General features: G+C 37.8%; 1 protein-coding gene across 3 annotated transcripts in view; it reads left to right on the top strand.

The window, feature by feature from the left end:
- WBP4 (WW domain binding protein 4) overlaps positions 1-16,572 on the top strand; it is a 36,320-nt gene that overhangs the window by 15,313 nt on the left and 4,435 nt on the right. For all 3 annotated transcript variants that reach the window (XM_074191761.1, XM_074191762.1, XM_074191763.1), the window contains exons 8-9: positions 919-1,118; positions 9,721-9,893. In XM_074191761.1, coding sequence (XP_074047862.1) covers positions 919-1,118; positions 9,721-9,893 — 373 coding nt within the window. The remainder of the gene's footprint in view (positions 1-918; positions 1,119-9,720; positions 9,894-16,572) is intronic.

Here is a 16,572-nt window from a genome sequence, read left to right as displayed (position 1 = left end):
TATGAAAATAGTTTTTTGGCCCTTGCAGACTCCCTGAAAGGATCTTGGGGACCTCTAAGTGATCCCACACCATACTTTGAGAATCACTAAAATATATCATTGCAGGGAGTTCCCATTGAAGAAATCACAGGCCTTTCCAGCAATAGAGTAAAAATTCCTTGAAGATAGGGACTGTTATTTTCCATATTTGCCTTGCTCATAATAGGTCTTTATTAATGTGTGTATGTTGAATTAAGTGACATTGAAGTCCTGGTTTTTCCTAGGATCTTGAATTCCTCTGTTTAGTTTCCAGGGCCTCGTGGTTTCCAGTTTCTAAAAGATATAAATGCAAGATGCCCAAAAAGAGCAGTGGAGCCTACAGACTGACTAATGTTAATACTATATCTTTAGAAGCTAGTTGGAGAAATAGTATCTAACAGTAAGGAGAAAAACAAATTAATTTTCATTTTGTTGCCATTAGTGTTGCTTAAATAATTCAGTCATTTGAAAATGGCATTTATGATGATTATGATTTCAAATATTATTCTGGGAATTATTTAAGAAGAAAATTAGTGATTTCAATGATGTTAGTGTTACTGGTATGAAACAACCTAAAACTCTTAACTATGGTTGAATAGCTCAACAATATGCTTTATCAGTGTAAATACAACACAGTTATGCAAGTAATGCGCTATAAGGAATATGAAGAAATATAGAAAGGTTTAATAGTAAAATAATGTGAGATTAAGAAGTCAAACCTGATTAATAGGATATACGCTAACTGTAAATATATAAAAAGAAAACACGATGAATGGCCCAAGACAATGGAAAGAAACTCAAAAGGAAGGAGTTACCTTATACATTTTTATAGATGGATTTAAATAAATAGTTACAAATTTTCAAAGTAAGTTAATTTCTTTAATTATTGTATCATAACAGAGTCCAAATGGGAGAAGCCTGAGGATTTTGTTCCACAAATTGGAGATCCCCTTTCTAGTAATAGTACTGAAACTCCTGCTGCCCCAGTTGAATCAAAGTCATCTGATTCAGATAGTGATTCCAGTGAAATACAAGAAGCAGAAGAGGAGGAAAAATCAGAGACCTCTACAGAAGCACAAAAGCCAAAAATAAAATTTAGGGTAAGTCTTGGTCCTTACTTTTCTCAAATATATTAAAAAATTTCATAAAGGCTCAGAGCTACTTCCACCTCATAGTAGATAGAAAATCAAAGTGTAGTGATAGCAAGTACCTTATGATGTAGTTCTACTTTAAGACATTGATAGAAGTCTAGACTTATATTTAAGGGCTCTCTTTACTAGAAAACAGAAATAGAAACAATTTATTATTTTTTTAGGAAGATTTTAATTATTTTGAGTTTTACAATTTTCCCCCAATCTTGCTTCCCTCCCCCAACCCTCCACAGAAGGCAATCTGTTAGTCTTTACATTGTTTCCTTGGTATACATTGATCTAAGTTGAATGTGATGAGAGAGAAATCATATCCTTAAGGAAGAAAAATAGAGAATAAGAGGTAGCAAAATTACATAATTAGATCATGGGTTTTTTTCCTTTCTAAATTAAAGGTCTTTGGTCTTTGTTCAAACTCCACAGTTCTTTCTCTGGTACAGATGGTATTCTCCATCGCAGATAGCCCAAGATTGTCGCTGATTGTTGCACTGATGGAATGAGCAAGTCCATCAAGGTTGATCATCACCCCCATGTTGCTGTTAGGGTGTACAATGTTTTTCTGTTCTTTTCATCTCGCTCAGCATCAGTTCACATAAATCCTTCCAGGCTTCCTTGAATTCCTGTCCCTCCTGGTTTCTTAATAGAACGATAGTGTTCCATGACATGCATATACCACAGTTTGTTAAGCCATTCCCCAATTGAAGGGCATTTACTTAACTTCCAATTCTTTGCCACCACTGCTATGAATATTTTTGTACGAGTGAAGTTTTTACCCTCTTTTATAATCTCTTTGGGGTATAGACCCAGTAGTGGTATTGCTGGATCAAAGGGTAAGCACATTTTTTGTTGTCCTTTGGGCATAATTCCAAATAGCTCTCCAGAAGGGTTGGATGAGTTCACAGCTCCACCAACAGTGTAATAGTGTCCCAGATTTCCCACATCCCTTCCAACATTGATCGTTGTCGTTTCTAGTCATATTGGCCAGTCTGAGAATTGTGAGGTGTTACCTCAGAGATGCTTTAATTTGCAAGAAATAGAAACAATATCTACAGAATAATTTCTATATTTCCATTCCTAAATAATTGCAGAGATTTCTACCATCTACTGACTCACTGAAACAAGTACCCCCTTTACCAGTGCAGATGACAATGCACCTGCTTTTTCATCCTGCATAATTCTTCTGTCTGCTTGTAGTATTTTCTCCTTGACTTGGGAGTTCTGGAACTTGGCTATAATATTCCTAAGTATTATTTGGGGGGGCATCTCTTTCAGTAGGAGATAGGTGGATTCTCTCAATATCTATTTTGCCCTCTGATTAGGATATCAAGACAGTTTTCCTGTAGAAATTCTTTGAAAATGAAGTCAAGGTTCTTTTCCTGATCATGACTTTGAGGTAGCCCAATTATTTTTAAATTGTCTCTCCTAGATGTTTTCCAGATCAGATGTTTTTTTCAATGAGATATTTCACATTTTCTTCTGGTTTTTCATTCTTTTGATATTGTTTTATTGTGTCTTGATTCCTTGCAAAGCTTCCTTTAGCTCCATTCTACATTTAAAGGATTTGTTGTCTTCAGAAAACTTTTTTTATCTCCTTTTCCATCTGGCCAGTTCTAGTTTTTTTTTCTTTTAAATTTATTTTTTATTCTCATTTTGTACAAATGTTTATTTACATTAATAAAATATTCTTGTTTATAAATAAGCAAAATACCCCTCCTCCCCCATGAATATAGATAGACTTGTTTGGGCGAAAAAAGGAAAGGGGAGAGAAAAAAATTAAAATAAAAAATAATAATAGTAATAATTGTAGGTATGGCCAGGTGGCGCAATGGACGAAGCACCAGCCCTGGAGCCACAAGCACCCAAGTCCACATCCAGCCTCGTAAACCCAACAATCACCCAGCTGTGTGACATGCAAGCCACCCGATCCCCACTGCCCTGCAAAAACCAAAAATAAAAAAGAAAGAAAGAAAAGACCCAAAATAAAATAAAATAGTAATAATAGTAGGGGTGGCTGGGTGGCAGAAAGAGCATTGGCCCTTGAGCCAGGAGCACCTGGGTCCAAATCCGGCCCCAGACACCCAAAGATCACCCCGATATGTGGCCCCAGGCAGGCCATCCAGCCCTACTTGCCCTGCACCCTCCCCCAAATAATCATGACAGAAAATGTGCTTGAGTCTTTGTTCCAACACCAACAACTCTGTCATGGGTGGATCTCATTCTTTATGATAAGTCCATCACAAAAGTTATTTCCATATTTTTCCACCGTTGCCATTGCTGATCGCAACTCCCTCCTTTCTTATTTCTCCACTACCATGTACTCTATTTTCTCTCTCCTTTCACTCTGACTCTGCTGTAGGGTTGCTGAGTAGTGCAGCAGACAGAACCCTGGTCCTGGGGCCAAGAAGCCCTGAGCCCCCATACCACCCCTTAGGCCCAGAATCCACCTGGCCCTATGGTCCTGGGCAGGCCATCCAATCCCAGCCCCTTGCAAGAAGTAAAAAAGAAAATGTGTTATATCTCGCCACTCTCCCCTCATGGTCCATCCTCTCCTCCTTTATTCATATCCCCACCCCTTCCCCCTGCTCCCCCCTCCTTCTTACTCCAGATTCTATACCCCATTGAGTATATTTGCTGTTTCCTCTCCTAGCCATCTCTGATGAGAGCAAAGTTTCCCTCATTCCCCCTTGCCTCCCCCCTTCCATATCATTGCAATAGCTCAATGTAATAAAAAAAAAATCTTATGTGAAATATCTTGGACTATTCCCCCTCTCCTTTTTCTTTCTCCCATTCCATTTCCCTTTTTTTCTATTGACTCCATTTTTACACCATATTTTATCTTCGAATTCAGCTTTCTCCTGTGCTTCAACTATAAAAGCTCTCTCTCTACCTGCTCTATTAACTGAGAAGGTTCATATGAGTATTATTAGTGTCATTTTTCTATGCAGGAATACATGCAGTTCATCATCATTAAGTCCTTCATATTTCCCCCCTCTCCAATCTCCATGCTTCACCTGAGTCCTGTATCTGAAGATCAAACCTTCTGTTCAGCTCTGGCCATTCCAGAAGGAACCTTTGAAATTCCCCTGGTTCATTGAAAGTCCATCTTTTTCCCTGGAAGAGGACATTCAGCCTTGCTGGGTAGTTCATTCTTGGCTGCATTCTAAGCTCTCTTGCCCTATTCCAAGCCCTATGAGCTTCCAATGTAGCTGCTGCTAAGTCCTGTGTGATCCTGACTGCAGCTCCACGATATTTGAACTATGTCCTTCTGGCTGCTTGTAATATTTTCTCTTTGACTTGGGAGTTCTGGAACTTGGCTATAATGTTCCTAGGGGTTGGTTTTTTGGGATCTCTTTCTCTGGGGGATCGGTGGATTCTCTCCATTTCTATTTTGCCCTCTGCTTCTAGAATATCAAGGCAATTTTCCTGTAGTAATTCTTTGAAAATGATGTCAAGGCTCTTTTCCTGATCATGACTTTCAGGTATTCTAATAATTTTTAAATTATCTTTCCTAAGTCTGTTTTCCATATCAGTTGTTTTTTCAATGAGATATTTCACATTTTTTTCTAATTTTTCATTTTTTTGGTTTTGAAGTATTGATTCCTGATTTCTGGTAAATTCATCAATCTCCCTGAATTCTATTCTTTGTCTGAAGGATTTGTTCTCCTCAGAGAGTTTTCTTATCTCTTTTTCCATCTGGCCAGTTTTGCTTTTTAAAGCATTCTTCTCCTCAATAACTTTTTGAACTGTTTTATCCATTTGACCTAAGCTGGTTTTTAGCATGCTATTTTTTTTCTTCAGCATTTTTTTGGATTTCCTTGACTAAGCTGCTGACTTCATCTTCATGTTTTTCCTGCATCTCTCTCCTTTCTTTTCCCAGTTTTTCTTCCAACTCCCTCATTTGATTTTCAAAGTCTTTTTTGAGCTCTATCATAGCCTGATTCCAATTTCTGTTTTTCTTGGAGTCTTTAGATGCAGGAGCTTGTGCTTCCTCATCTTCAGACTGAGTATTTTGGTCCTTCTTGAGCTCATTTGCAAAATATTTCTCAATAGTCTTCTTTTTGTTTCTCTGCTTGCTCATTTTCCCAGCCTGGGCCTGGTATGGGGTGTTTCTTGAGCTTTTGGGACATTCCCACAAGGGTCTCAGTGTGTGCGGCTCTGTCCTCCCTCCTTGTCTATGAATGACCATAAGCGCCCCCCTCTGCCAAGGGGCCGAGGTGGGGGGGCCCTGCTGTTCTATGGGGGGCCTAGACTGCGATCAGGATCTGAATGTGGTCAGAGCCCCAGAGTCCTGTTTCAGGGGCAGAGGACAGAGCTCTGCTGTCTCTCTTCACTCCCCTCCCTCAGCTCAATGGGCTCATGCCCTGGGGGCTCCTGCTTACCAGCTCCACCTGCTTCTGTTTCCTGGATCAGGTCTGGGGAAAGAAGATGCTGCTTGCTATGTGCCCTGAGGGCTAGGCTCCATGTGCTCCCTCTGGCAGAGGTCCCCTGCTGTTCCCCCACTTTGGTGCTCCTTGGGGTGCAGCTCCGGAGACTCCCCCGCGGCTTGCAGCTCGGCTCCCAGTGCCCTGGGGCTGCCTCCGGGAGCCTGAGGTTCTTTGGCTCTGGTGGGCCGCCTCTCGAACTGCCTCACTGGGTCCCTTTGTGGGTTCTGTCTCTCGAAAGTTTAGAGTCCTTAGCTGATGAATTTTATCAGAGAGCTCCTAAGAAGCGATCCCTTCTTGTCGCCATCTTGGCTCCGCCCCCCCACCCCAGTTCTAGTTTTTAAGGTATTTTTCTCCTCATTAACTTTTTGGATTTTTTTTTTTATTTGACCATATAACATTTTAGTATGTTGTTTTCTTCAGCATTTTTTGAATCTCGTTGACTAAGCTGTTGACTTGGTTTTCTTGTTTTTCCTGCATCTCCCTCATTTTTCTCTCCCTATTTTTTCCTCTACCTCCCTTACTTGATTTTCAGAGTCTTTTTTGAGCTCTGAAATAGTCTGAAACCAACTTCTATATTTCTTGGAGGATTTAGATGCAGAAGCTGTACTTTCTCACCTTCTGATTGTGTGTTTTGGTCCTCCATGGGACCAAAGTAATTGTCTGTGGTCAGGTTCCTTTTTTTTTTTCTGTCTACTTATTTCCCCAGCCTGTGCCCTGGTTTGGGGGTGCTTCCTGAGCTTTTGAGTATTATTGGGACACCCCTGCAAGGACCTTAGTTTCTTCAAGGTTTTATGGGAGGCTCTGACTGTGACCAGGTCCTGAACATGGAGAAAGTACAAGAGTCCTATCCTAGGACCAGAGGAAAGAACTTGATAGTCTTCCCCTACCCCTTACCTTTCTGGGCTGAGCACTCTGGGAGCAGCTGCTGGGTGGCTCTGTGCACCTGCTTCCATTTCCTGGGATCTGGTTCTGTGCTGAGGGCCACAGCTATGCTGATGGCCATGGTTGCGCTGAGGGCCATGCTGGCTCCCACTCACTCTGGCAGAGGTTTCCCCGCTGATCTTCCAAGTTGTGCTTGGTGTTTACTGGGTTGCCAGGTCAGGAAACTGCTTCTGCTTCTGAGAGCCGGCACTTCCTATGACCCAGTGTTCCCATCACCCAGGCATCCAGGTGCCCAGGGGGCTGTTCCCAGAAGACTGGAGCTCCTTCACTCTGGTGGGATAATCCTGGCTGTGCTGCTGCCTCCTCCACCCCTGAGGAGCAAAGCTTTCTTACAAATTTCCAGGTTATCTTGGACTGGAGAATTGCCTCACTGGATCTTTCTGTGGGTTTTATCTCTCAAAAATTTAGTTAGAGCCATAATTTTAAGGTTTTTGGAATATTTTTGAGAGAGCCCCCTAGGAAAGGCTGTTCTCATGCTGCCATCTTGGCTCCATAACCCCCCCACCCCTTACATAATTCTTACTATGACCTATGACCTTCCAGAGATGCCCTCATGGGATTATTTTCTGCCTTCTTATACCTCCATACTCTGGAGACCATCTTCTGGGTCTTTTGATATTTGACATCTTAGTGCAATACTTGGGTTACCTGATACTTATCCTTTGTTTATAGCTACAAATGGCCTGCCTCATTTATTAATTATACATTTGTATAATATATTTTGTCCCTACGAAATGTTTTGAATTGAATTACTGAGAAGATTTGACAACAGGGGTGGCTAGGTAGTACAGTGGATAGAGCACCTGGCCCTGGAGTCAGGAGTACCTGAGTTTAAATCCAGCCTCAGACACTTAATAATTACTTAGCTATGTGGCTTTGGGAAAGCCACTTAACCCCATTGTCTTGCAAAAACCTTAAAAAAAAAAAGTAGATATGACAACAAAAATGAAGAACCTTCTGTTGGCTCAACTTTATTGTATTTGGCATTCTTACTAATGGATTATTTCCATTTCTGTTATGAGTGTTAACAAACTTTTAGGAATCAAGTTTTCCCCTAGATGTATTTTTTCCATATTCAGGATATTCCAAAGCGTTAGGAAATCTTCATACTCATTTTCCCATCCTAAACCCGGCTTTTTTGATTTGTTTTTCTTTGCATCACCTCTTGTTTTATGAAAAGTCCAGATTAGTACACTAGATTATAATATAAATGTGAACAAATCTTGAATACACAATTGTTTCTTACCAATTATTTGTATATCTTAATGATATTACTGTGTGGCTAAAACAGTCCTAATGGAAATGCATTTATTTTTGTGAAAATTGATTTGTAAAAGCTAAAAGGAGAAAAATCCCAGCACAGGAAACATAATCAGATTAAGAAATCCTAAAAGAGAAAGAGGAAAAGACCAGATATTATGAGTCCTGACCCCTGCTGGTAGGATGTGAGTATTCAAGAAATTCTTGTCTTGAAATGAAGAGCATGAGCAGCCAGAATAGGACTTGATGTTGCCTTGAAAATAATCTAGTTGATAAAGCAGGTTAGAATAAAAAGAGAGCTAGATTTAGAAGAACACAGTTTGAATCCCAAGTCTTCCTGACTCCCAAGACCTGGGTTTGAATCCTACTTCACAGCAGTATATCCACAGGCAGTTCACTTAGGCTCTTTAAGCCCTAGCACTTCATCTACTGAATGAGGATAAGACTTGCTTAGTGCTGTGTAACAGGGTTTTTATGAGGGAAAACTATTTTGTAAACCTTAAAGCAGCATATCAATGAATTATTAGTTAAGCAGTACTAAGATTAAAGCTGGGTTCCTATAAATTACTTTACCTCTATGCTGAAAGTTTTTCCTTTAGGAAAGTAGAATTTATAAATCCAGATAACTGAGAGGTGTCAAACATGTGACCCATATAGCCTATAACTCTCTCAAGTACAGCCCAAACCAGAATAAAATACAGTAAAACATAGATATTAATATGGGGTTTTCTAAGTCAACATACCATCCATAGGAATCTTTATATATGGTTTAGGGGTTCCCAATTCTGTCTGAGTTCAATACTACTGATTTAGATTATTACTCTAACAGTATGCCTGCAAAAGAGAATAATGTAGTAGCCAAGCCATAGTCCCTTGATTCCTTGACTCTGATAATAAAATATATCAGAAGTGAATTCACAGACCCTTCTCTTTGAGAGTACCTTAAAGTAGTGATGTCAGACTCAAATAAAAATGTAGGAGCCACTGAACCATGAATAAGAATCCCTTGAGTTTGTAGGCCTTGTGAACTGCAGGCCATGTGTTTGATTCCTCTGCTTTAAGGTACTTTGAGTGGTTATTAATCATAGTAACTAAGAGAATATCTTGGAGCTTGGAGCTCCCAACTACTTAACCAGGGTATAAGCTTCAGTTTATACTTTCAGGTCCCTTGGGAACTAGATGTATAATAAACCTTCAGATGCCTTTTGAAAGATATTCTTTATGCTCTCCTCTGCCTCTCCTGAAGGTAGACTCATGATTTTCTAAACAGAAAAATTCCCTGTGCCTTATACTTAGTAGTAGAATATGCATTCTTTAATATCTAGCATTATTGAATCCAATGTGTAGCTTCTCTTAAATTGTATGACAAAAAGAAAATAAAGTCTAGATATTTACTGCCCCTATCATAATATTGCCTTATTTCCTTGGGATTCAGGAGATAACTAAGATTTACCTAGTATAAAAGATCTTTCAGTTCCTTCAGTATTCGTGATAAGGGCAGAATTGTCCATAAGTTATAACCATGTCACTGTCAAATTTCTATTCCTGAAAGTTCAGGAGTTTATTTGCTTCTTCCTCAGATGTGTTAGTATTCCCATAGACAAGATGTGAAATTAATGTATGTTGAAGAAAACTGACCTATCCTTAATATTCAGAGAATTTTAGTGTTAACATCTACATCTTGTAGATGAGGAAACTAAGATCCAGAGAGTAGTAACCATGCCCCAGGAGCATATTAAGTCACAGAATTTTACAACTGAAGAGAGAGCATTGACTGTCTAGTGCCCCCATGCACAAAAAAAAAAGAATCTGTACTGTAATCTGCCCAAGTGGTTATTCAGTCCTTTGTTGAAGCAATTACATACTTAAGTACATACTTTTTAAAGGTTATTTTATTGTAATTACCAATCATCTTTTCTCTCATTCAGAAAAAAAGTAAAAATGATCATGCCGAAGAAACTGAAACCAAATCAAAGGAGGAAAAAAGTGATGACAATCAGGAACAAGACTCATCAGGTTCATTAGGAGAAAAACCCAAATCTCCTAAAAAGCCAGACCCTTATGGAGAATGGAAAGAAATTAAACAAGAGGATGATCCCTAGTAAGTAACAAATTTATTTATACACAGTTCATATGAAAAGTTAGCATCCTAATAGCTCTTCATTCTGAATCCATTGTACTATATTTATATATCATAAGCCCTGTCTGTGATGCAGCCTTATTTATCTGTATGCTCTACAAATGTTGAAAAATTAAGGCAAAAGAAAGTGTCATTTTTTTTTTCCTTTTTCTTGAGGCCTAGAAATAGGATTTTGTTTGAAATTGTATAATCTTATCATTTGAGCAAGAACATGGTAGTAGTACACTTATTTGGTTCCTATTTCGGGGTTACTTAAATTCTGCAGAATTTGTCCTCTGTTTCTTGAAATTATCTCTTTATTTAACTACTATAACTTTCAACTGTCTTGGTTTTTTCCACCTGTCTTCCTGGCCATTTTTTGTTTCTCTCTTCTTACCACCCCTAAATCTTTTGCCATCACTCAAGAAAGCTTTGACCACTCTCCTGAAGTCTAAATCCTAATTTCTACCTGTCTCCTTTTAGATAAACCTTACCCCTTCCATTTCCAAATCTAACTTCATTACCTTTTTAAATCCTGTCCCTTTAATTACCTGCGTATTTCTGTTAATAATATTCTCAGTTATCTACCCTTGAAGCATTAATGGACCATCTCTTCCTCCCTCTATGCCCACACTTCTACCTAGTCAGTTACCACCAAGCCCCATCACTTCCTTCCAAGCATTATATTCAATGGGGTGAGGCTAGAGGCATTCCCAATAAGATCAGAGGTGAAACAAGGGTGCCCATTATCACCACTACTATTCAATATCATATTAGAAATGTTAGCTTCAGCAATTAGAGAAGGAAAAGAAATTGAAGGAATTAGAATTGGGAAGGAAGAGACAAAACTCTCACTCTTTGCAGATGACATGATGGTCTACCTAGAGAATCCCAAGAAATCATCCAAAAATCTACTGGGAACAATTAGCAATATTAGCAAAGTTGCAGGTTATAAAATAAACCCTCATAAATCCTCAACTTTTCTATATATCTCTAGCAAGATACAGCAGGAAGAGCTAGAAAGAGAAATCCCATTCAAAGTAACCTCAGACAATATAAAATAGTTGGGAGTATATTTGCCAAGACAGACTCAGAATCTTTTTGAAAACAATTATAAAACACTTTTCACACAAATTAAATCAGATTTAAATAATTGGGCAAATATCAACTGCTCGTGGATAGGTAGAGCTAATATAATAAAAATGACAATTCTACCAAAACTAAACTATCTGTTTAGTGCCCTACCAATCAAATTTCCAAAAACTTACTTTAATGAGTTAGAAAAAATTGTAAGTAAATTCATATGGAGAAATAAAAAGTCAAGAATTGCCAGGAGCTTAATGAAAAAAAAAGTGCAAAAGAAGGTGGCTTAGCCCTACCTGATCTAAACTTATAAAGCATCAGTCATCTAAACTGTTTGGTATTGGCTAAGAAATAGAGTGGTGGACCAGTGGAATAGACTAGGTGTAAAAGCAGGAGATGATTATAGTAATCTGCTGTTTGATAAACCCAAAGAGTCCGGCCATCGGGATAAAAACTCCCTCTTTGATAAAAACTGCTGGGATAATTGGAAGTTAGTATGAAAGAAACTTAGATTAGACCAACACCTCACACCCTTTACCAAGATAAGATCCAAATGGTTACAGGACATAGACATACAAAACAATACCATAAGCAAATTAGAAGATCAAGGACTAGTTTACCTGTAAGATCTATGGAAAGGGGAGCAGTTTATGACTAAAAAAGAGTTGGAGAACATCACCAAAAACCAATTAGATGATTTCGATTACATTAAATTAAAAAGCTTTTGCACAGATAAAACCAATGTAACCAAGATCAAAAGAAATGTAGTAAATTGGGAAACAATCTTTACAACTAATGATTCTGACAAAGGACTCATTTCTAAAATATACAGAGAACTGAGTCATATTTTTAAAACAAAAAGCCATTCTCCAATTGACAAATGGTCAAAGGATATGCAAAGGCAATTTACAGATGAGGAGATCAAAGCAATCCAAAGCCATATGAAAAAATGCTCTAAATCATTAATTATTAGAGAAATGCAAATTAAAGCTTCTCTGAGGTACCACCCTCACACTTCTCAGATTGGCCAATATGACCAGGAAGGATAATGATCATTGTTGGAAGGGTTGTGGGAAATCTGGGACACTATTACACTGTTGGTGGAGTTGTGAACTTATCCAACCTTTCTGGAGAAAAATTTGGAACTATGCCCAAAGGGCAACAAAAATGTACATACCCTTTGATCCAGCAATACCACTACTGGGTCTATACCCTGAAGAGATGATGAAAAAGGGTAAAAACATTACTTGTACAAAAATATTTATAGCAGCCCTGTTTGTGGTTGCAAAGAATTGGAAATCAAGTAAATGTCCTTCAATTGGGGAATGGCTCAGCAAACTGGTATATGTATGTCATGGAACACTATTGTTCTATTAGAAACCAGGAGGAACAGGATTTGCATGAAGTGATGCTGAGTGAGATGAGCAGAACCAGAAAAACACTGTATACCCTAACAGCAACATGGGAGTGACGTTCAATATTGAAGGACTCACTCATTCCATCAGTGCAACAATCGGGAACAGTTTTGGGCTGTCTGCAAAGGAGAGTGCCAGCTGTATCCAGATAAGGAGTTGTGGAGTTTGAACAAAGTTTAAGGACTATTCCCTTTAATTTAGAAAAAAACAGATATCTTATTGTCTGATCTTGTTACCTCTTAGACTTCTCCTCTCTTCTGTAAGGATATGATTTCTCTCTCATCAAACCCAATTTGGATCAAGGTACAACATGGAAACAAAGTAAAGACTAACAGATTGCTTTCCATGGGGGGGGGGGGTGAGGGGAGGGAAGTAAGATTGGGGGGAAATTGAAAAACTCAAATAATATCTTTAATAAAAATAAATTTTAAAAAATCATTAAAACAAAGACAGACTATTCTTAGAAGAGGGAGAGAGACCTTGCATTCCCAGTCAGACACCCTCCCGATTCTACTAGAGAGTGAAACAGTTTCCAGAAAGACCTTGCATTGATTCTGTTAGGGAGGGAAATACTGGAATATTTCCAGATAACTTGCAGTCTTAGTTAGCCGCCTATTTGATAGTAGACTGTGAGAACAGTAACCTGCTTTCTCTTGTTTGATTAAGTGCTAAACTAAGAAGACCTTGCATACTCAGACATTAATTCATTTAACAGAAGGTCATTAGAAATCTTCTGATACCCTCGCCATCTGGATGGTGAGGTAAGATTTTATGAAAACCTTTTATTCTTCTCTTTGTTGTTGGGTAGATTTTTCCCATAAAGATTGTAACTCTGAAAACCTTAACCAATCAGGTTGAAAGAGAGGGGGTTAGGGAGGGGGGATTCACACTAGGCCACATAATCTTGCTTGACTGTCACCTCGGGACAGCTCCTTGATCTTCACTACCTTTGTGAGACTTGGAGTGTGCCCTTTTCTGGAGAAAGGGCAAAGTAAACTTTCCTTTTTGCTCATAAAAAGAAAAAGAAAAAGAAATAGCTTTCCCATCCCTTTCCTATCAGTCTTACTGCTCTCCTCCTATGCCGTAGTTCAGGGCCTCCTTACCTCTAGATTGGACTATGAAAATAGCCTAGTCAGTCTGTCCATTTTTTCCCTCTCTCTCCCAAGTTTATCCTATACATAGCTGCCAAATTAATCTTCCTGATGCACAGTTCTCATGTTGTTCCACTGATCAAAAATTTTAAATACCTTAATACAGAAATGTTGACAAATCCTCTAGTTTGACAATCATAACCTCTAATCACTACATTTTTCCTCAGTCTTATCACATTATTTTATCCAAATCAGACTCCCCAGCTCTTTACTCCATCCTGTATCACGTAATTTTTTCTCCCTCAAATTTTTTTTGTAATCCTTTCATCTCAAATGCCCCCAATTTCATGAATTCACTACTGATTTGCTCACTAAAAAATGATCTCTCATCTGAACTTAAAATCTATTGTCATTGTTCACTTTGTCATATTCTGTCCTTCGTAGTTTTTTTGTGTGAATATTTTATCACCCCAACTATATTTTGCCTATTAAGAACATGGGTTACATTTACCTTTACATATATCTAATGGCCAACTTAATGCATTATATATAGTTATTAATAAATTTTTTTTGATTGAAAAAATCATAGACATTGCCATTGAACACATTGGAGATAGAGGTATTCTTTAATGTATTTATAACACAATGCACTGTGGTATACTAGAAAATAGTTTTGTGTTTGAAACCAACAAGCGTAAGTCTGTGTCCTGACGTGAACATTTAATAAGTTCTGTGACCATGGCTTTATCTCTAACTGAGCTTCAGTTTCCTCATCTATAAAATAGAAATAGTAATATTTAAACTACCTGCCTTACTACATAGTTATGAGAAAAGAACTTTGTAATCTTTTTTTTTAAATTAAAAATTTTATTTATTCTGAGTGTTACAATTTTTCCCCAATCTTACTTCCCTCCCCCACTACAAAAAGCAGTTTGTCAGTCTTTACATTGTTTCCATGGTGTTCATTGATCCAAATTGAGTGTGATGAGAGAGAAATCATATCCTTAAGGAAGAAACATAAAGTAAAAGAGATAGCAAGATCAGACAATTAGATATCAGGGTTTTTTCCTAAATTAAAAGTAATAGTCCTTGGTCTTTGTTCAAACTCCACAGTTCTTTATCTGGAAACAGACAGTATTCTCCATTACAGACAGCACCAAATCATCCCTGATTGTTGCACTGATGGAATGAGCAAATTCATCAAGGTTGATCCTCACCCCCATGTTGCTGTTAGGGTGTACAGTGTTTTTCTGGTTCTGCTCATCTCACTCAGCATCAGTTCATGGAAATCCCTCCAGGCTTCCCTGAATTCCCATCCCTCCTGGTTTCTAATAGAACAATAGTGTTGCATGACATACATATACCAAAGTTTGCTAAGCCATTTCCCAATTGAAGGACGTTTACTTAATTTTCAGTTCTTTGCCACAACAAACAGGGCTGCTATGAATATTTTTGTACAAGTGATGTTTTTACCCTTTTTCCTCATCTCTTCAGGGTATATAGACCCAGTAGTGCTATTGCTGGATCAAAGGGTATGCACATTTTTTTGTTGCCCTTTGGGCGTAAGAACTTTATAAATCTTAAAACATCATATAAATGGGTTATTTTTCCCCCAGTCTTTTTTAGCTAATTATAGTCACTAATAGTAAGTTATCTTTTAGATTCAGTCTTTTATACAAGAAGATAAAATTATAGCTTTTTTGTAAATAAAATACAGGGATATAAACTCATCTTCTGTAGATTGAGGACATTTTTGGTACAACTCCCAACCTTGAAACAAAAGGAATGGTAAATAGTTGCTTTCCCATGGTTTTCAACCTCTACTAGGTTTCTATATTTTGAGAGATAATTCATTACTCAAATTTGGAAGTTAGAAGGTTCTCTTCTGGACTCTATATGGATTAATAAAAATATTGAAGCTCTAATATTTTATGGTTGTTTTATTTGGGCAGTCATAAACAGTAATTTTGCCTTTGATGAGTTTTCATTTTCAAAACAGTTTGTTAAATTGTCAAGAATGTTTTGTGGGTTTGGGTTTTTTTTTTTTGGTATTATAGGGTTCATTGCCTGCTTATAAAATATATTGAGTTTCTATCTTTATAATTCTTGAATCTTCAGGTGTTTTGGTATTTAGTAGTAGTAAATTTTCACCTTGACTTCTTAAGGGTAACCTTTTGATAATCTCTAGTAGTAGTTACCCGATCTTGATATAATAAACCCCTCCATTTCTGTAAACAAATGCTCATTACTTAGTCATTTATTTTCTTGGTTGTTTTCCATGGGGTAGTGCCATTTGGTTCCAGTTTTTCCAGTTTTTGGATCCATTTCATAGGTTTCACTCAGAGTAAATTGTTTACATTTGATAATTGCAGTGATACGTGCCTTAATCTGTTTATTACAAGTTTTGAGAATGTCATTTCTCTGCCTCCTTTTTGATAAGAAGGCATTATTCTTTCAATAGTTGCCTTTGAGTGATGTCCCTGGGTTTTTGCTTGCATCCTTTAAAAAAAACTATGTTCTCCATTTTCCATTTGGATCATACAATCTGTTCCATAAATATATATTAAAATTGGTATTGTTGTTGTTTTTATTATTTAAGAAGTAATGGGGGGGCTAGATGGTGTAGTGGATAATGCACCGGCCCTGGAGTCAGGGCCAGATTATAGTCACTAATAGTAAGTATAGTCAATTCAAATCCATCTCAGACACTTAATAATTACCTAGCTATGTGGCCTTGGGCAAGTCACTTAACCCCGTTTGCCTTGCAAAAACCTTAAAAAAAAAAGAAGTAATGGGGGGGGCAGCTATGTGGCACAGTTGATAGAGCATTGGCTCTGGAATCAAGAGGACCTACCTGAGTTCAAATCCAGCCTCAGACACTTAATAATTACCTAGCTTTATGACTTGGACAAGTCACTTTACCCCCCACCATTACCTTGCAAAAAAAAAGTGATCATTTTTCCATATCTGCCCACTTGATAGAACTGTTAATTTAAATAACTGGTGAAATTAACCATATGATAAAAAACATTCTTAACAAACTGTATATTTTTAATAGATATAAATGTTTGG

This window comes from Macrotis lagotis, chromosome 6 (genome assembly GCF_037893015.1).
Source record: "Macrotis lagotis isolate mMagLag1 chromosome 6, bilby.v1.9.chrom.fasta, whole genome shotgun sequence".
Classification (NCBI taxonomy): Eukaryota; Metazoa; Chordata; class Mammalia; order Peramelemorphia; family Peramelidae; genus Macrotis; species Macrotis lagotis.
The sequence above is the reverse complement of the archived record's forward strand: the minus strand, read 5'-3'. Positions and strand labels throughout refer to the sequence as shown.